Source organism: Loxodonta africana, chromosome 10 (genome assembly GCF_030014295.1).
Source record: "Loxodonta africana isolate mLoxAfr1 chromosome 10, mLoxAfr1.hap2, whole genome shotgun sequence".
Classification (NCBI taxonomy): domain Eukaryota; kingdom Metazoa; phylum Chordata; class Mammalia; order Proboscidea; family Elephantidae; genus Loxodonta; species Loxodonta africana.
In genome coordinates this window covers 108444556-108465940 of record NC_087351.1, presented here as the reverse complement: position 1 = coordinate 108465940, position 21385 = coordinate 108444556, and the positions used below count along the sequence as shown (strand labels likewise).

General features: G+C 49.5%; 1 protein-coding gene across 1 annotated transcript in view; it reads left to right on the top strand.

Moving 5' to 3' along the window:
• Nucleotides 1-15660: 15660 nt before the first annotated feature.
• CLMN (calmin) overlaps nucleotides 15661-21385 on the top strand; it is a 134375-nt gene continuing 128650 nt past the window's right edge. Inside the window, exon 1 of the mRNA XM_064292915.1 lies at nucleotides 15661-15781. Within this exon, the coding sequence (XP_064148985.1) occupies nucleotides 15700-15781 (82 nt within the window). The 5' untranslated portion in view covers nucleotides 15661-15699. The remainder of the gene's footprint in view (nucleotides 15782-21385) is intronic.

Genomic DNA, 21385 nt, shown 5'->3' with positions numbered 1-21385 from the left:
CTCCTATTTAACACTTGTTGAAGTCTTAGCTAGAGCAATAAGGCAAGAAACAGAAATAAAGGGCATCCAAAATGGTAATGAAGAAGTTAAACTGTCCCTATTTGCAGATCATATGATACTATACTTAGAAAATCCAAAAGATTCCACAAGAAAACTACTGGAACTGATAGAAAGATTTAGCAGAGCTGAAGGGTACAAGATAAACATACAAAAATTGGTTGGATTCCTATACGCCAATAAAGAGAATGGTGAAAAGGAAATTGGGGAAATGATACCATTTATGATAGCCTGTAAAAAAATAAAACACTTGGGAATAAATCTAACCAGGGATGTAAAAGACCTATACAAAGAAAGCTACAAAATACTACTGTAAGAAACCAAAAGAGATCTACATAAATGGAAAAACATACCATGTTCCTGGATAGGTAGGCTCAACATTGTGAAAATGACAATCCTACCCAAAGTGATTTACAAATACAATGCAATACCAGTCCAAATGCCAAGAGCATTCTTTAAAGAGATGGAAAAACTTATCATTAACTTTATATGGAAAGAAGCCCTGGATAAGTAAAGCTCTATTGAAGAAGAAGGATAAAGTAGAAAGACTCCCACTCTCTGACCTCAGAACCTACTATACAGCTGTGGTAGTCAAAACAGCCTGGTACTGGTACAATGACAGATACACTGACCAACGGAACAGAATTGAGAACCTAGATGTAAATCCACCCACCTATGGTCACCTGATCCTTGACAAGAGCCCAAAGTCCACCAAATGGGAAAAGACAGTCTTTTTAACAAATGGTGCTGGCAAAACTGGATGTCCATCTGCAAAAAAATGAAACAGGAGCCATGCCTTACACCATATACAAAAACTGACTAAATATAAAGCCAAAACCGTGAAGATCATAGAAGAAAAAATAGGATCGACACTAGAATCCCTAATACACAGCATTAACACAATACAAATCACAACGAACAACACACAAGCTCCAGAGGATAAGCTAGATAACTGGGATCTTCTAAAAATGAAACACTTAAACGCTTATTTAAAGACTTCACCAAAAGAGTAAAAAAAGAACCTACAGACTGGGAAAAAAAATTTGGCTATTACATATCAGACAGAGGTCTAATCTCTAAAATCTACAAGAAAATCCAACACCTCTACAACAAAAAGACAAATAATCCAATTAAACAATGGGCAAAGGAAATGAACAGACACTTCACCAAAGACGACATTCAAGTGGCCAACAGACACGTGAAGAAATGCTCATTACCTCTAGCCATCAGAGAAATGCAAATCAAAACCATAATGAGATACCATCTCACACTGGCATTACTGGCATGAATCAATAAAACAGAAAAGAACAAATGTTGGAGAGAATGTGGGGAGATCGGAACTCTTACGCACTGCTGGCGGGAATGCAAAATGATGAAACCTTTTTGGAAAATGATATGGCGCTTCCTTAGAAAGCTAGAAATAGAAATACCATATGATCCAGCAATCCCACTTCTAGGAATATATCCTAGAGAAATAAGTGTTGTCACATGAATGGATATATGTACACCCATGTTCATTGCAGCACTGTTCACAATAGCAAAAAAGATGGAAACAACCTAGACGCCTATCAGTGGATGAATGGATAAACAAACTGTGGTACATACACACAACCGAATGTTACACAACGCAAAAGGACAACAATGAATCTGTGAAGCATCTCACAACGTGGATGCGTCTGGAGGACATTATGCTGAGTGAAGTAAATCGGTCACAAAAGGACAAATATTGTATGAGACCTCGACTATAAAAACTCATGAAAAGGTTTACATACAAAAAGAAACAATATTTGGTGCTAACGAGGGAGGGGAGGGATGGGGATGGAAAAACACTTAGTAGACAATAGATAAGTGGTAACTTTGGTGAAGGGTAAGACAGTACACAATACTGGGGAAGCCAGCACAACCCGTACAAGGCAAGTCCACGGTAGCTCCATAGACACGTGGACCTGAGGGACTGAATTGCTGGGCTGAGGGCTGTGGGGACCATGGTCTCAGGGAACCTCTAGCTCAATTGGCATACAGAATTTATAAAGAATGTGTTCTACAATCTACTTTGGCGAGTAGTGTCTGGGTTCTTAGAAACCTGTGACTGGCCATCTAGAACACTCCACTAGTCTCACCCCTTTGGGAGCAAGGAAGAATGAAAAAAACTAAAGACATAAGGGAAAGATTAGTCCAAAGGACTAACGGACCACATCTACCATGGCCTCCACCAGACTGAGTCCAGTAAAACTAGACGGTGCTCAGCTACTACCGCTGATTGCTCTGACAGGGATCACAATAGAGGGTCCCAGACAGAGCTGTAGAAAAATGTAGAACAAGATTCCAACTCAAAAAGAAAGACCAGACTTGCTGGCCTGACAAAGACTGGAGAAACCCGGAGCGTATGGCCCCCGGACACCCTTTCAGCTCAGTAATGAGGCCGCTCTTGAGCTTCACCCTGCAGCCAAGGATTGAACTGTCCCACGGAACAAAACAGGACTAAGGGGGTGCACCAGCCCTGGGGCAGGGACTGGAAAGTAGGAGGGAACAGGACAGCTGATGATAGGGTTGAGAAGGGAGTGTGTTGACAAGTCGTGGGCTTGTTAACCAATGTCATACAACAGTGTGTGTATTGTTTGAGGAGAAACTAGTTTGTTCTGTAAACCTTCATCTAAAGTTCAACTAAAAAAAAAAAGTTTTAAATTGCAAAAACAACAACAAAAGAAACCAAATGACCTATGCATTGGGAAATCTGCTGCAAAAGACCTCTTGAAAGTGTTGAAAAGCAAAGATGTCACTTTGAGGACTAAGATGTATCTGACCCAAGCCATGGAGTTTTCAATTGTCTCATACGCATGTGAAAGATGGACAATGAAGAAGACCAAAGAATTGGGGACCGTGGTTTCAGGGGACATCTAAGTCAATTGGTATAATAAAATCTATGAAGAAAACATTCCGCACCCCCCCTTAGAGAGTGGCGTCTGGGGTCTTAGACACTAGCAAGCGGCCATCTAAGATGCATCAATTGGTGTCAACCCACCTGGATCAAAGGAAAATGAAGAACACCAAGGACACAAAGATAATTATGAGCTCAAGAGACAGAAAGGGCCACATAAACCAGAGACTACATCAGCCTGAGACCAGAAGAACTAGATGGTCCCAGCTATAACTGATGACTGCCCTGACAGGGAACACAACAGAAAACCCCTAAGGGAGCAGGAGAGCAGTGGGATGCAGACCTCAAATTCCGTAAAAAGACCAGACTTAATGGTCTGACTGAGACTAGAAGGACCCCGGAGGTCATAGTCCCCAGACATTCTGTTGGCCCAGGACACGAACCATTCCCAAAGCCAACTCTTCAGACAGGGATTGGACTGGACTGTGGGATAGAAAATGATACTGGTGAGGACTGAGCTTCTTGGATCAAGCAGACACATGAGACTATGTGGGCAGCTCCTGGCTGGAGGGGAGATGAGAGGGCGGGGGTGGGGGGGGAGGTCAGAAGCTGGCCGAGTGGGCACAAAAATAGAGAGTGGAGGGCAGGAGTGTGCTGTCTCATTAGAAGGAGAGCAATTAAGAGTATATAGCAAGGTGTTTATAAATTTTTGTGTGAGAGACTGACTTGATTTGTAAACTTTCACTTAAAGCACAATAAAAATTAAAAACAAAAGAGAAGACCAAATTAAAATTGATGCATTTGAATTATGTTGTTGGCAAAGAATATTGAATATAACATGGACTGCCAGGAAGAATGAACATATCTATCTTGGAAGAAGTACAGTCAGAATTCTCTTTAGAAGTGAGGATGGCAAGACTTGTCTGATGTCCTTTGGACATGTTATCAGAAGGGACCAGTCCCTGGAGAAGGACATCATGCTTGCTAAAGTACAGGGTCAATGAAAAAGGAGAAGACACCTCAGCAAGACGAATTGACACAGTGGCTGCAACATTGGGCTCAAACATAGCAACGATTGTGAGGATGGTGCAGGACGGAGCAGGGTTTCATTCTGTTGTATATGGGGTTGCTATGAGTTGTCGATGGCACCTAACAATAATAACGACAGCAACAACAACAACACTATGCCAGTTATGAGTCAGACTTGACTCAATGGTAACGTTTTGTTTGCTTTTGTTTTTTAACATGCCAGTTGCCATGCTGGGCACTGCTGAACGTCCTTGCCCCCGCAGAGTTACAGACAAGTGGAAGAGAAAGACAGGAAACAATTCATTCTACAAATAGTCCATTCCAAGGGGCGGAAGGGCCTAGAGGGAGAGTTCAGGGAGAGGTGAGAGAATTTATAGGGGAATCTGGTCTCTGTATGTGGTGGGGACAGGACAGAAGCCTTGGATTGTTTACAAAGGTTTGTCCACAACAATTCCTCCCATCAAGATGTGAAATTCATTTCATCACCTCTTGAGTCTGAGCTTGGCCACATGACTTGCTTTGGCCAATGGGGGATGTAAGCAAATGTGACATAAGCAGACGTGTGACCTCTGGAATTCCGAGACCGTGATGTGTAGAGCTTGAGTGTCTTAGGCTGGGTTCTCTAGAGAAGTAAAACCAGTAAAGTGTATAAATATCTATATAAAGAGATTTACATCAAGGAAATGGCTCACACAGTTGTAGAGGCTGGAATGTCCCAAATTCGTAGGTCAGGCTGGAGTCTTCTCCTGATTTACGTAGCTGCAGGGGCTGGGAAACCCAAGAGCAGCAGGTCAGACAAGCAGGACTCTTATTCACACGCTGTGAAGACCCATGAATCCGAAGATGGGCAGGCAAGACCACAGGTAAGCTGCTAGCTCAAGTCCCAAGAATCAGAGATCAGCTGCAGGACAAGAGCGAGCGAAAGCTCACAGGCCTTGTCAGAGGGCCCGCTTATATTGGATGCAGGGCACATCCCCAGGGAAACTCCCTTTCAACTGATTGGCTACTCAAAGCAGATCTCATCATGGAGGTGATCATATTAAATCAAATCTTCATCATGAAAGTGATTACATCATCATGCAACTGCCAAACTATGTCATAACTGCCAAACCACTGAGATCAAAGGCCCAGCCAAGCTGACACACAACCCTAACGATCACACCGACCTAGCCTGCTGAAAGCACTAGCAGACATAGAGTGCCCTTACCAACAGTGTGCCCCACTCCCCACCCCCATCGCACACGTGAGACACTCCGAGAGCATCCATGCCAGCTGAGATGTCAGTGCTCTGCAGGTACAAGAAGGAGCCCAGGACAGACAACAGAAGAGCAGCCCAGATTGCCAACCCATGGAATCATGAGCTAATTAATGGTTGTTGTCATACGGCACTACATTTTTGGAACGGTTTGTTACACAGCCAAAGCTAACTGATACGATGGGTACACCTCATGGTGTATGAGTTGAAGGGATGTCTAAGCTAAATCTGAACAACCAGGAGGAGCTAACCAGGGAAAGACTAGGATGGAGAATTACAGAGAGAGGAGAGAGTGTGTGTAAAAGATATTTGGCAGGAGAGACAGTAACACTTTAATTTTTTAACTTTTTCTTCAACACTTTAATTTTTTAACTTTTTCTTCAACATACATTCAGAAAAATGCACAAATCAGCAAACTATTATATAGTGAGTAACCAGTTCCCATGGAGTCAGTTCTGACACATGGCGACTCCACGTGTGTCGTAGTAGAACTGTGCTCCATAGTTTTCAATGGCTGATTTTTTGGAAGTAGATCACAAGGCCTTTCTTCCAAGGTGCCTCTTGGTGGACTCGAACCTCTAACCATTCAGTTAGTAGTCTTACCCAGGGACTCTACACGCTTGTGGAACCAGATCCATGTAAGAAATAACACAGGAACGACACCCCAGAGGACTCCCTTATGCCTTCTCCCAGTCATCACCTCTTTTTAAGGGTAGCCAGCATCCTGACTTCTATCATCATGGATTGGTTTGAGACCAGTCTCTTTTGTAACTTTTTCTCAGTGGAGGCCTACAGGTCTTGCTCATTTCACTCCACATAATTGTTGTGAGACTCATCTATGTCATTCTTTCACTCTTGCTGATGAACAGTACTCTGTAATTTATCCATTTTCCTCTTGATGGACGTTTAAGCTGTTTCCAGTTTGGGGCTACATGTATGTATTTCTGTTCAGTGAAATTGGTGGATCATGAGGTTTGCATAAGAAGCCCTGGTAGTGCAATGATTAAGTGCTCAGCTTCTAACAGAAAGGCTGGCGATTTGAATCCACCAGTGGCTCCACGGGAGAAAAGACTTGGTGATCTGCCTCCGTAAAGATCCCACCAAAACCAAACCCACTGCTGTCTAGTGACCCTACAGGCAAAAGTAGAACTATGCACAGGGTTTCCAAGGCTGTAAATCTTTACAGAAGCTGACGGCCACATTTTTCTCCTGTGGAGCCACTGGTGGGTTTGAACCACTGACTTTTAGGTTAGCAGCCAAGCACTTATAACCACTGCGCCGCTAGGGTTCCCCGTAAAGATTATAGCCTAGGAAACCCTGTGTAGCATGTCCATGGCATAGTACAACAACAGGGTTTGTATATAAAGCACCTCTTTCAAGGAACAGGCAACTAGAAAGAGAGACAGGGGTTGAAGGCTGAGAGGTGTAACGGGAAGCCAGAGAGTGCCAAGATCCGAAGACATTTTAGGGTTTGAGCGTGTGGTTGGGGGCCATCAGTGGAAGCAAGGAAATAGGTAGGAGATGGCGGAGGGACTCTGAGGGAGAGAAGGTGGTGGCCTAGACCAGGATGCCAATGGAGATGGAAAGAAGGGATGGCGTTCTGGTTAGCTATTGCTGCAAAACAAAACTGAGTGGCTTAAAAGAGCAAGGAACTATCGCTCATGATTTTGGGCATTGGCTGGGCTCAGCTGGGAGGGTCTCATCGGGATCTCTCAGCCAGATGGCAGCTGGAGCTGGGGCCATCTGAAGGCCCAACTGGGCTGAAGATGAGCTTTTGTCCAAGATAGCCTGGCACCTGGGCTGGGATGGCTGGAGCAGCTGAGGCTGATGGGGGAACTCTTCTCTCTTCACATGTGGCTAGCTTAGCTTCCTTACAGTATGGCCGTTCCTGACTCAGTGGCAGCTGACTTTCCCCAGAGCAAATGTTCTAAGAGGCCTGGGCAGAAGCTTCAAGAGTTCTTATGACCCAGTCTCATGTGTTCCAGGACATCGATTCTACCACATTATTCTCTTGGCCAGGCAAGTCATTAAGGCCAGCCCAGGTTCATGCGATGGGAAATTAGACTCCATCTCTTCACACAAAGAGCTGAGTGTGCGCACTGGGAGGAAAGGATTGGTGGCAGCCATCTTGGGATTGAGGGAGGCTTTATGGGATAAAACAGCAGGATTTATGACTACCCCTCTAAAAGGCTTGGATGAAGGCTTTGGGCCTTTTCCCTCGGGAATCTACAGGCTAAAATCCATTTGACTTGCACAAAGCAAACAGATTTTCCCAGAAGAGTCACGCTGTGGTTTCCTCACGAGGATATCCCGCTATCTGGAATGCTCAGCAGTCGGACATCAACACTCCGGAGTGGAAATGCCTCTCAGGATTTCACGCAAACGTAAGAAATCTCCTTGCAGAGGGCAATGGAGAGAGTATTTTTATTTCTGACCTAGCCCAGAGAACTTTCCCTCAGTGGTCTAGTTTACACAAGGCCAACTATGGGTTGAAAGATTTTTCAGTGAATCAGTAACTGTTTCACTGAGTCACCCGGACCAGTTCAAAGAGGTCAAAGGCTGCTGACCTGGAGCAGCAAGAACGGACTTAATTTCTGCACAATACCTGGGGTCAAGGCCTGTCTCTGCTAACCTATGGCCCGGGTCACCTTGGGTACATTCCAGAACCTCTTTGTGCCTTAGCTTCCTCATCAGTCAAATCAGGATGATAATAGAACCTCCCTTGGTCTCTTCTGGGAGAATTCACGAGATAATAAATGTAAAACACTTGACACAACACCTAGCAGACAGAGTGCACAGCAAGTGTAGTCGCACAGCAGATGACACTGTTGTTAGGTGCCACCAAGGTGATTCAGACTCGGGGCCAGAGTAGAATTGCCCCATACGGTTTCCAAGGCTGTAATCTTTCCTGGGAGCTCTCGTGGCCCAGTGGTTAAGCGTTCGACCGCTAACCAAAAAATGCACAATTTGAATCCACCAGCCGCTCCTTAGAAACCCTGTGGGGCTGTTCTACTCGGGTTTCGTTTTTTGGTTTTTAGAATCTTTACTGGAGCAGATCACCAGGCCTTTCTCCCGTGGAGCTGCTGGGTGGGTTCGAACCTCCGATCTTTCAGTTAGCAGGGGAGCACTTAATTGTTGTGCTACCAGGGCTCCTTTACAGCAGACAATAGGTGCACAGTGTATTTGTTAAAACTGAGCACCTACTATGTGCACAGGACCCCATAGTCTGGCCCAGTGATTTTATTTACACCAAGCTTTCGCTTTTAAACCATTCCGTCTCAGGAGGATGACCGACCGAGTTTGCTCTTGATTCTGAAATGTTAAGATATCTTAATGTTAAAAATCTTTTTTCTGCCATGTTGTTGCAAACACCTCATCGAGGGTGTTTTTTCTTCCCTCAACGGCATCCTTTCTCCTTCCACATCCTCAGATTGCCAACATCTCACATTCAGGGGTGAAGAAGAAGCTTTTATCATTTGCTTTACTGGAAAATGTACACTCCTTAAATAGTGTTCTAATGTCGGCAAAAAAAATTAGCAGAGCTGTCTCCAGGGAAGCAGCCTTTGACTATTCAAACCTGGAAAAAATGAAGGGTTTTATTTGTGGAAATTGGGGCATCCAGTGCTGTCTACTTAGAGAAGCAGGTTTTTTGTTTTTTAATTCCTAACCGCACACCAACACCTCCATAGACCAAAAAATGTAATAAAAGTCCAGAGAATACATAAATATTTTACATTATAGGTAATCTCCCAAGTTCAAGTGAAGTTTTTCCTCAGAACACACTTGACTTTGTCCCATAGAAATGCTCTGAGTCCAACTGAAGAAAAGCATCTCTTCTCTGTATGTGTATCTCTTAAAGCGAGCCTGCCTCGTAGGGATTCTCAGCCCCATTTTACTGACGAGATCACAGAGGCCCAGACAGGTTGAGAACTTGCCTAAGGTCATACGGCTTGGACCCTTGAACTCTCTGTCCATGTACTGTACACCCTCCATCCTTCTGCTTGAGCCTGGGTTCCTTCTGTGTCTCAGCACCTCTCTCTGCCACTGGGATTCTCATTACGTCCCACAGGATTCCCGGAGGCAGATGGCAACTGATAGGGAAAGGTTAGCAGGAAAAAAATGGACACATAGGCCAAGACACAGGACACCTGGTGTTCCTAAGGCACAAACGAGGCCCTGACCCTCTTGAGGAGCTTGTGGCCCAACGAGTATTAAGAGTTACTTCTTGGTAAGATTTAAATCTCGTTTGTCTATTCATGCCTCAGAGCATTGGTGATTCAGTGGTAGAATTCTTGGCTTCCATGCGAGAGACTCAGGTTTGATTCCTGGCCAACGCACTTCACGTATAGCCACCACCCATCTGTCAGTGGAGGCTTCAGCATCTTGCTAAGATGCTGAACAGGTTTCAGGGAAGTTCCAGACTAAGAAAGAAAGCCCTGGCAATCTACTTCTGAAAGCCAGTCAGTGAAAACCCTATGGCTCCCCATAGTATGATCCACAACCAATCATGGGGATGGTGCAGGACTGGGCAGTGTTTTGTTCTGTTGTGCATGGGGTTGCCATGAGTCAGAGGTCAACTCAACGACAGCTAACACCAACAACAATTCATGCATGCAGCAAACGTTTATTGAGCACTTACTATGTAATGAACATGGTATTGGGCTCTGGTGACACAAAGACAGCCATGCTTTCAAGGCGCTCTCGAAGAGTTTGCAGTAAAACGGGTGTGATAGATGAGCGACAGCATTGGAGGCAGAAGCATATGGACAGACTGCTGCACAGCTTCCTCGGCCCACCACCAGGTGCTGGGGTCCCACTGCCCAAACAGCTGGAGAGCCTGTCTGCACCGCCGGGCTCTCCTCTCCTCCCATCTCACCTCCACTGATGAATCCAGTAGGGCCTCCCACCTCCCGCCTCGGATCCCTCCTGCACACCACAACCACAGGGACCATCTGACCCCTGTTTGAATCTTCCAAAGGCTCTGCCCTTACGACAAGGTCCACATTCCTGGGTCAGGCCACACCACAGAGAGCTGGGCCCCTGCTCACAGGCAGGTTCTCGCCTTGTTCACTGTGTGATCCCAGTGCGTAGTGCAGGCCCAGGCCATGGTGGCATTCAGTCAGCGTTTGTTGAATGAATAAATAAGCTGGGGGTCTTTATGTTTCAGTGTAGCCTTGTGACATCATAATGCACCCCCTGCCCAGGAAACGCTCTTGGTCTATTAATCATTGGTTAAGTTAACTGAGATCCACTCTAACCTCTTAAAAAAAAAAAGTTGCCTTGGAGTTGATTCCAACTCATGGTGACCCCACGTGTGCCAGAGCAGAACTGTGCTCCACAGGGTTTTCAGTGGCTGATTTTTCAGAAGTAGATCACCAGGCCTTTCTTCCAAGGCACCTGTGGGTGGATTTGAACTGCCAACCTTTCAGTTAGCATTTGAGTGCAATAACTGTACCACCCAGGGACTCCATAGACCCTTAGTTGGACTTGATTTGAAATTTATAATAGTTTTTATATGCTGGGAGCACTGTGACATTAATAGAGCTAAGGCTTTTTAACATTATATAGCCACAACAATAGATAGGTACGTAAATGAAAAACCAAACCCATTGCCGTCGAGTCGATTCCGACTCTTAGCGACCCTACAGGACAGAGTAGAACCGCCCCATAGAGTTTCCAAGGAGCACCTGGCAGATTCGAACTGCTGACCTTTCGGTTAGCAGCCGTACCACTTAACCACTATGCCACCAGGGTTTCCAGATAGGACTAATAAATTGCCGAGCATTTGTCTGGCCCATAGCATAGGCCCTTGACCAGTCTTATCTGGTATAGATCTGTGACCTCGGGCAAGTGACTTAGCAGCTTTAAGCCCCATCTAAACAGGACCCCTGCCTTGTTGGCTCAGGAGGTCACTGAAGCCCAGATGAACATGGCTGTGGACTGCTTTGCAAACCCTAAGAGCTGTGCATGCACAAGGGGTCATAGCAGCCATGAGACAAGGAAGCCACCCAAAGCCCCATCATGGTCCTCTCCAGGAAGTATCTGGGAGGGTACACTGGAGCTATCTTTGTGTTCCCTATTCTTTCCCAAAGGGGGTTTGGGATGTGGAGATGCAAACCTCTTGCTACCACCATCCATGGTTCCTGCTCGGAGTTACCAGCTCCCTAAGCAAAGGGCAGCCCGACCACTGGGCCTGAAGTTCTCCAAGTCCTTACATGGAAGGGATGGCGGATTCAACAGCTTCTGAGGTTTGGTCCAGGGAGTCTCTGACTCCAAGACAGAAGCCAGTTTTAAATGATGACAAGGATTCTAGCAGAGTTGGGAAACGCCTAAAAAATCAGCCTCCGGAAACTCCTGGGAAGCTGAGCCTTCAGGCAGAGTACTCCCCCCGCCCCCCAAAAAATGGAAAGGAAAAAGAGTACTGTTAACTCATGCAGGAGGACCAATACCAATGTCCCCTGGAAGTCAAACGCGCCTCTCTCCCCGCCGGAACTCCAGCCCCCCCCAGGGGCTGTACGAGCCGAGGCAGGGACCGATTTTATCCTAGTCCTTGCCTGGTGTGCAACTGCACCCCTTGCAAATGTGGAAACGCTTTCTGACTGCTCTCCTGGAAGTTTACTCGGGCCCAGGACATGGGGGTCAACTGTTTGTCAGTTTGGTCCCTTTTCCTGCGTGTGGGCCTACAACAAAAGTCATTCATTTATTCATTCAATACTGAGACCCCTCTCCGTGCCAGGCACCATGCTAAGTGCTTGGAGGGAGGAATGAATGAGACACAGCTTTTGTTCTACAGTACCTCATGGTTAATTGGGGGAAGCCACCCCATAAACATAATTATAATGCAAGTGGAAACAGGATAGCAGGGCTCATGGGATATTATGAGATGGTACCAAATATATTTTTTTTTACCAAATATTTTGGACATTGTACAAGATGGGCGCTCAGCCGGGCCTATGGGTGTCGGAGAAGGGTCTCTTGGGTGGACGTGAGTGAGCAGAAGTAAGTCAGGGGAAGGTGACGTGCAGGTAGAGGGGAGGGGGACTGCGTTTCAAAGGGAACAAAATGAATGAAGTCTTTGAGGTGACCATGGAGTGGTGGACTTGCAGCTCAGCAGCACTGAATCAGAAAGTTGAAGCAGGGCTAAGGGTCAAGGAGGCAGCCCAGAGACCAGTCACAGAGGACTTTGTTTGCCAAGCAGAGACACAGAAGGGGGGAGGAGCAATGCTGACACATTACTTCAATGACTATTCAAGCCCCATTAGGGGCCACCCACACGCTCAGCACTGGCGCAGGCTCCTATTCCATGTTGTTGTTGTTGTTATTAGGTGCCATCAAGTTGGTTCTGACTCACAGCCACCCCACGTACAATATAGAACATAACGCTGTCGGGTCCCTCGCCATCCTTACGATCTTTGTTTGAGCCCATTGTTGCAGCCACTGTGTCACTCTCCTTGAGGGATCTTCCTCTTTTCTGCTGGCCCTCTACCTTACCAAGCAAGATGTCCTTCTTTCTCCAGGGACTGGCCCCTCCATGTTGAAACCACCTAAAATTCTCTCCACCTTGGTGCAAAAGAAAAGTTCTTTAGGCTGGGGGTGTCCGATATCTGGTACACAGTTGGTGCTCAGTCACGGCCCCTCTCTGCCAGGGAGCCTGTTAACACCTGTGCAGTACTTCCCAAAGGAGACAGTCTTCACAGATCAGTCATCCTTGGATCTTGAAAATGGCAGAGGCCCACAGCCAACAGCATACGCTGTTTCCCGCCTCCTGCCTCATGACAGGGAAGGAGGCCCACTCTCTTGGTCCTTTGCTCTGGAAAGTAAATGATTTTTGGCCCAACTTCACCCCACAAGAATTACAGAAAATAAGTTGACTAGCATATGGGGCAAAATGAGGTGACACCTGATGACAACCTTGGCTCTGCAGGACACAGATGCAGACAGACCTGCTCCCTGGAGTGTGGCATAACGTTGCACTAGGTCTCAAGCCCTGGGACTCAGGCTCACACACCCAGGAGGGCCCTCATGCACCCAGGAGCACGTGCTCATTCACCCAGAAGCCTGCGCATGTACCCAGGAGTGCCCTCACACACCCAGGAGCCTGCTGACACACTCAGGAGTGCCCTTACACTCCCAGGAGCCTGCTGACACACCCAGGAGTGCCCTCACACTCCCAGGAGCCTGCACATGCACCCAGGAGCACCCTCACGTATCCAGGAGCCCACGCACGCACCCAGGAGTGCCCTCACACACCCAGGAGCCTGCTGACACACTCAGGAGTGCCTTCACACACCCATGAGCCTGCTGACACACCCAGGAGTGCCCTCACACTCCCAGGAGCCTGCACATGCACCCAGGAGCACCCTCGCGTATCCAGGAGCCCATGCACGCACCAAGGAGTGCCCTCACACACCCAGAAGTCTGCTCAAACACCCAGGAGCACCCTCACCCATATAGGAGCCCGCTCATGCACCCAGGAGCCTTCTCGTGCATCCTAGAGCCAGATCAATCGTGTACCCAGGAGCCCACTCAGCACCCAGGAGTTTCCTTATGCACCCAGAACCCCCCTCAGGCACCCAGGAATCTGCTCATACACCAAGAAGCCTAATGACACCATGAGTCCTCACTCCAGGTTTCTGGAGGGGGATGAGAGGACTTGGGGCAGGCTGCTTACTAGTTTTCTGCCTGGTTACAAAACTCACAGTGGGAAACAGGGAAATGGAAACGAGAAAGAAAAAGCCATCTAGAGCTCCACACCGAGACATCCTATTCCTGCTCATGACCTGCCTTCCCATGGGAACGCCGTCAGCCTGTCCCTGGCTATGTCCCTAGAAGAGGGCAGTGCACAGGAAGGCACCCCACCGGGGCTTGTCTCCCCCGATCCCCTGCCCATTTGGCTGCCCCAGTTGGGCTCCTGACAAGGGTCAGCTTCAATGTCAGTCCTCAGGGACCTTCCCTGACTGCCCCCACCCCTCAACCCAGCACTAGTGGCCATGGAGTCGACCCCAACTCCTGGAGACCTGGTGTGTGTCAAAGCAGAACTGTGCTCCATAGGGTTTTCAATGGCTGATTTTTCAGAAGTAGGTCACCAGGTCTTTCTTCCAAGGTGCCTCTGGGTGGATTGGAACCTCCAACCTTTTGATTGGTAGCCAAACTGTTTGCACCCCCCACTCACCTAGTTACCACAAATTGATTTTCTCCTGTTTGGATCTCGCTTTGATCTGTAATTACCTTGTTCTGTTGTTTATTGGCTATTCACCCCTCTGCCCCATAAGGAGCTGGGTGGCCTGTAGGTAGACTCGCCCATCTTACAGGCCTTACCTCAAGGACACAGGTGGCACATAAACAACCATGAGGCCTTCCCAGCTTCTGGTATTTCAGCACCACGAGCAGATGACGCTGGTCACAGGCCCACTTGTTTAAAGGTTCAGGGAGCCTGCCCATTTTTTTCTCTTGGAATACTCCAAATTTAAAGTCATTTTCTGTGTGGCTTTAGGAGTCTTGGAAAGTGACAGAGCACTGAGCTGGGGGCTGGGATTTAGCTCGAGAAACTCATTCCTCCGCCTTGGGCAAATTCCACCACTCCAGGGCCTGGCTTTTTCCGTGTGTAAAACCAATAAAGGACTATTTGCCCTGTCTGAGCCTTGGGCCCCAAACAAGATAAGATCCAGGAACACTCCTGAGTTTAAAGAAACGATGGGAAGAGAGAATTCAAAACAAGAAAGCCTCAACGAGGGCTCCGGAAGGGTCACTTGGAGAGTCAGTGGCCCAGGGCTCAGCGGGGTTCCCCAGCTCCCGAGTCAGGCTGCTTCCCGCTCCTCCCCAGAACCTGGGGTCACATTTCTGGAAGGGGATCCCCGCAGGAAAGGTTCCCAACATCGACACCGGGAAAAAGGCCTTTTTTATCCATGGCCCCCTACTTTGGAGGCAAACGAGAGACTCCCCCCAACTCCCTCTCCGCTCTGGTTCTCCCCCAAGCCAGGTCCTTGCAGTTCCCAAGGTGCCCCCGGGGAATCCGCACTGGGCACGGCTTGGGTCCCTCCCCTCCAAGGGGACAGGAGTGGGAGGGGACCAGGTCCTGAGCCCGGCAGGCTGACCCCCAGGTTGCGTCACCCGGCCCACCGTCCTCTGAGACATCACAATCTGGGGGCCGGGACCCCGCGCCTCAGTCACCGCCCTTTTGCAACCGAACAATCCAACCCACAAACACCCCAAGGAAAAAAAAAAAGAAGGAAGCGCCGGAGCCCGCCTCCCGCCGCCCCGCCCCTCGCCCCCCGGGGCCCCCGCCCCCGGATGGGGGAGTAGCGAGCCCGGCGCCCGCACCGCCGCCCCGCGCCGCCCAGCCCGCCCGCGGCGGGGCGGCCCCTCCGCGCCCCGCCCGCCGCCGCCGCCGGCCTCCAGCTCGGGCGCCTCCCGGTGCCGCCCGCCGCCGCCCGCTCCCCGCTGCCCGGCCCGCCGCGCGCCCGGCCGGCGCCCCCGCTTCATGGCTGCGCACGAATGGGACTGGTTCCAACGCGAGGGCTTCATCGGGCAGCTCAGCGACATCCGAGTCCAGAACCTTCAAGGTACGCACCCGGGCCTCACCGGGAGGGCACCCCGGAGAAGTCCGAGCGCGCGCCCGGGGGACAGCGCCGAGACTTGGCACCTCCGCCCCGCGCCGCCCCCGTGCCCCCGGCCTGACCTCGTTCGTGTCCCTTGACCGGGGCTGAGACAGCCGCCCCCGAGCCCGTCCTGGCCGCCCCCAGCCGGCTTTAGAGTGGCCCGGCGATGGGCGGCACGTGTGTGTGTGTCAGGGCCCCCCATTTTCCTGCGGGGCACATCTCCCACGGAACGGCCACCCTCCGGGCACCGCGGCGAGTTCGGAGAAGTTCTGTGCGTGGGTTCTTGGGGGCGGTGGCCCAGGTCAGGGAGCGGAGTGAAAGTGCGACTGCGTGTGCGAATGTGTGTTCGCGCGCTGCCCGAGCACCTTGGAGACTGGAGACTCTGGGGAGTGAAAGGGGGCGGCGCGGCGGAGCGTGGGAGGGGAGGAGGGGTCCCGGGCTCGGCGGGGTCGGCCGCACTCCAGGTGGTCCACTTCCCTTAGGGTGCTGCCCCTCCCTGGCCTGGGGCTGGAACTGGGGAGAGGGCGAGAGCCGCCCCCCCCCACCATCTCCTAGTCCTGCCCTGCGCGGGATTCTCAGACTTGTAGCGTCTACCTTGCACTGACACAAGGTGAAGTGTGTGCGCGACGAGGGCTGGGGCTGGCTTGTGCCACAGATGAAGTGTGTTTATCTTTCAAGAGTTTGTTCATTGTGAAAACTTAGAAAGCGCCAAAGTACTTAAAGGGGGTAAAAAATCATCCACTGTCACCTTCCCTCCCCCCAACCCATTCAACCAATGAGAGCTCCAGTTGGTGAAGGTTTATTTCCAGCCTGTCTTTTTCATAAGTGGGCTCTGCGGAACTGGACAGAGTTCAGTTCCCGGCCTGTCTTCACCCACCTGTGCAGGTGAAGTTTCCTTAGGCGCTTCACCGGCAAGCTTGGGTTCCTAGAGATTCAAGGGTTGGGGGTGGCGCTGGGAGGAGCTGGGGGGAGCTGGGAGGCCTGAGCAGAGAGGTGATGAGGCTGTAGGTGCCCCGGCCTCCAGCAGGTGCAGTGCCATCACTGCCTGAGGGCAGGGAGCCCCAGGGGGCAGGGTGCCGGTGAGGTGCCGGCCCAGCAGTTAAGTTTAAACACTACATCTGAGGGACTGCTTCCTGGGAGCCCAGGTGGACCTGCTCCACCCCCAGGTTCGGCAAGGACAGTGCAGGCAGAGGTGACTTGGAGCTGAGGAGGGGAGCCTGGTGCAGAGGAGACTGGAAATGGAGTCTGCTCTAGGCTCCCAGATTTCTGGCTGTGATTTGTGTCAAAAAAGGAAGATCGAGCTGGAAATGCTGAAACAAGCAAATGTCTGAATCCCGTTGCCTGAAAAGAACTGATGTCCTTTTAGCTGGTGGGCATTAGACGAGTATCTTTTGCTGAGATGGTGTCTGGTGTGGGCTCTCAGGGTGTGCACGTCTTAGGTGACCAGTGAGTGTTTAATAAGCATTTGCTAACCAATGGTTGGTGCAACAGTTTCCTGCATTCCTGTAACACTCCTTTACAGCTGGCACCTAAACCTCCAGGAACAAATCCTAGGGTAGAGGAGACCGAGTTTGGTGAAGCGATGCTTTCCAGTATGAGCAGTGGTTACTCCTAGGACAGTGGGAGAAGCCTTCAAAGAACAGGGGCAATTTGAGATGGGTCCTGAAGGATGAGTAGGAGTTCACTGAGTGGGCTCCTCCCTCTCCCTTGGCTCCTGGTGAATTATCCTCTATGAAGTGCACTAATCTTAAATTTAAGTGTTATGGATTTTTATGTATGGATACCAGAGACACATTACCTGATGACCAAGGTACACAGGAGTTGACTTGTGCTGACTTACTAATCTGTAGTGCACCATTCCACTTGTTTATCACCACGTCAAAGACGTGGTGAAACCCTTGTGGAATTGTGCGCTATAGATTAGTACCTAAACACAATAAAGCCCGTGCATGCTTTGCTTACTGGTTAACCCACCCCTGAATTGGCTATAGCATGTAACCATGACTCGGTATAAGACGGAGATGATTTTAAGTACCCTACTGCAGTCCCTCATCTCCCTTCTGATCTCCCTTCTCAGTTAGTAAACCCCCTGTGCCCAAAGTAACTGATATTCTGCTTCTATCACACATTACTCTAGAACTTTATAGAAAAATGGAATCATAGAGTACGTCCTCTTTGAATCTGGCATTTTTGCTCAACATTATGTTTGTGAGATTCGTGCACATGGCTTCCTGTATCAGTGTAGTCCTTTTTATGGCTAAGCACAGTTCTGTTGTATGGATGTACCCTGATTTGTTAATCCGTCCATCTGCCAAGGGACCTTTGGGTTGCTTGCAGTCTGTGGCTGTTATGAATGAGGGTGTGCATGCCTTTGGAGAGGGACGTTAGTCCTTGTTCTGCTGGGCAAACCCTCAGGAGTGGAACTGCAGGCTGGGGCTTTGCTGCTCTGCCCGACGTTGCTGAGAGAAGGCTGGGAGTGGAGTCGGGGGCAGGAATCTGTCTTCTTTCTTGGTTTCTCCGTCTCTTGACTGGATGCCCGATAGACATTTTCTCTCCTCGCCTCTCTGGTACCCAGGAAGTGCCAACCAAAGGACAAATCCTGAAGGCACCCCACGCGTGCTCAAAGCGTCTGCCCAGACCAGCTGGTGGCCATCAGCCTGGGCCACGTGACTGGACCATCAGCTATGGTGACATTGGCGGGTCCTTGTCCATCTTAACTCGATGTGGGTGGTAGTCAGGGAGGCAGGAGGAGGCCGGCAGAACGATGACTTTTTAAGCTGTGTGCTGACTTGCCACCCAGGTAGCTGCAGCTGTCGTGGTGATGGGAGGTGGGTACGGGGGGCCTCAGGAATCTGTAATAATAGGTACTGAGAAGGAGTCCCAGCCTCCAGCTGCAGGCGGCAGCTGCTCTCAGCCCAGGCGGTCCTAACTTTTTTTCAGAAAGCTTTTTCTCTCAGGCCTGGGGCAGAGTGCTTCTGGGCTCAGTAAAGAGAGGTTGCTTCCCATAAGACATTGCATTTCAGGGAGGAAAGGTTTGGTCATAGAGCTGTACCTATATAGCGCTGGACTACTGACCAAAAGGTTGGTGGTTCGGACCCACCCAGAGGCACCTCAGGAGAAAGACCTGGTCATAACGTAGTTCTACATCCTACTTTGGTGAGTAGCGTCTGGGGTCTTAGAAGCCTGTGAGTGGCCACTGGTCTCACCCCGTCTGGAGCATGGAAGATTGAAGAAAACCAAAGACACAAGGGAAAGATTAGTCCAAAGGACTAATGGACCACAACTACCACAGCCTCCACCAGGCTGAGTGCCGCACAACTAGATGGTGCCCGGCTACCACCACTGACTGCTCTGACAGGGATCACAATGGAGGGTCCCGGACAGAGCTGGAGAAGAATGTGGAACAAAATTCTAACTCGCACACGCACACGCGCACATACACACACAGGTTTACTGGTCTGACAGAGACTGAAGAAACCCCAAGAGTATGGCCCCCGGACACCTGTATAGCTCAGTAATGAAGTCACCCTTCAGCCAAAGATTAGACAGGCCGTCAAATAAAACAAGACTAAATGGGCACACCAGCCCAGGGGCAAGGAGGGGACAGGAAAGCTGGTAACGGGGAACCCAAGTTCGAGAAGGGGAGAGTATTGACATTGTGGGGTTGGCAACCAGTGTCACAAAACAATATGTGTGTTAATTGTTTAATGAGAAACTAATTTGCTCTGTAAACCTTCATCTAGAGTACAAAAAAGAAATTTACCAAAAAAAAAGTCATTGTTTGGATTTGTATACTTTAGTATTTAGGGGCTAAATGTCTGTAATTTACTTGAAAGCAAAAATAGATGAAGCAAACATGACTAAAAAAAAAAAAAAAACTAGTGCCATCATCATGTTAACAATTGTTAAATGTAGGTAGAAAAGAAGAAGAAGAAAGGCCTGGTGATCTTGTGAAAAAAATCACAGCCATTAAAAGCCCTGTGGGGGACAGTTCTACTCTGACACACATGGGGTCTCCGTGAGTAGACGTTAACTCAATAGCAACTGTTTTTTTTTTTTTTTTCTTTTTTATACGTCTTTCTCTGTATCTCCATGTTGGAAGTATCCTGATATCTCTGTGTTTAGGTTGGAAGCATCTTGGCCCTTGCTCACTTGCTCTTCTATGGCCTTTATCTGTTGCCCTGAACTACGGGATTATGGAATGCAGGCGGATAGGATTGCGATAGCACCAGATCACCCCTAAGGTTTGCTGGAATGAAGATTTCCTGACCTGTCTTCAGAGACCAGGGAGAGCTGGGCAGAAAGCATGGCCTTCCCCGGAGACCTTCCACTCATCACCCCGTATCTGTCCATGGGCAGATGAAGGTGCTCACTGATATGGTCATGTTGATGGCTCATAGCGATGTCTGTGAACAAGAGACTCTGAGACACGTGGACGTCCCTCTGGGCCAAGGCTGCCTGTGCCACCCCCACAGGGCCCCTTGCAAAGAAACGGGGGTGGCCCAAGCTGTTGACCTTTTCAGAAAGGAGGACATGACATTGCAGGGATGTCAGCAGCCTCTGCCTGGTAGCCCCCGCTTCCTCGGAACCACATAGGGTAGAAATGAGGGGTGGTCAGCTAACTGGTCTGGGCCTTAGGCTTCTGTCTGCTGGGGGGCTGCTGGGGGCTCCAGTGCCTTTCCGATGCCAAGGCTGTGCTGGCTGCTCCCTCCCCCTTTGACCTGGCCCCAGGCTTCTGCTGAGTGCTCCACAAGTTTGGGGGTCACTTGCCTGCTTGGGCAAAGAAAGTGCCCGGCCTGTTCATACAGGAAGCCTTGACCACCCAAAGAACGCACAGCCCCCTTCTGCTCAGTGTGGCAAACACGGGCTTCTTGTAGACCCTGGGGATGCAAAGCTGGTTATAGTCCTAGCCTTTAAGGAGCATGACATTGTCGTGGGCTACTTGGCAGGGGCTCAGATTTTCTGATTCTAGTGGTGGAGACAGCAGTTCGTTTGGGGCTGTATCGTATTGTTCCAGCCCTTTTTGGGTTTGGTACTGTGTTCTTGACCCCATGCTCTGGACTGGCTTGGCTTGGGCTGGACTGAGGAGTTGGTGGTAGATGGAGATAGGGGAGGCCGTTCTGGGGGAGCCAGGGGACCCTGTGGCTGTTGCTCCTTCAGTGGTATGGCCACCTGGCCTCAGTGTCCCCCTCAGTCAGAGGTTGTTAGAAAACAGCACTTCCCGGAGGGAGCAAACTGGAGCCATTTGCACTTGCACTTAACTGCCAAATGGAGTTGATGATAGTTGACTTTACTGAGTGTGTTCTGTATGCCAGGGACTGTGCTAACTGCTTCCTTTCATGTTTTCCACAAACCTTTAAGATAGGCACTCTTAGTTTTGTTTCAGAAGTGAAAACATTAAATGACTTGCCCAAAGGCACATGGCTTGTAAGTGGAGCTGGGATTTGAACCCAGTCCTGTTGACCCCAAGCAGTCTTTTGTACTTGCTGTGTGAGCTCACAGGTGAAGTAGCCGTTAACCTCAGGACAGGGCACCCAGGAGGGCTTCTCAGAGGAGAGGGCACTAGAA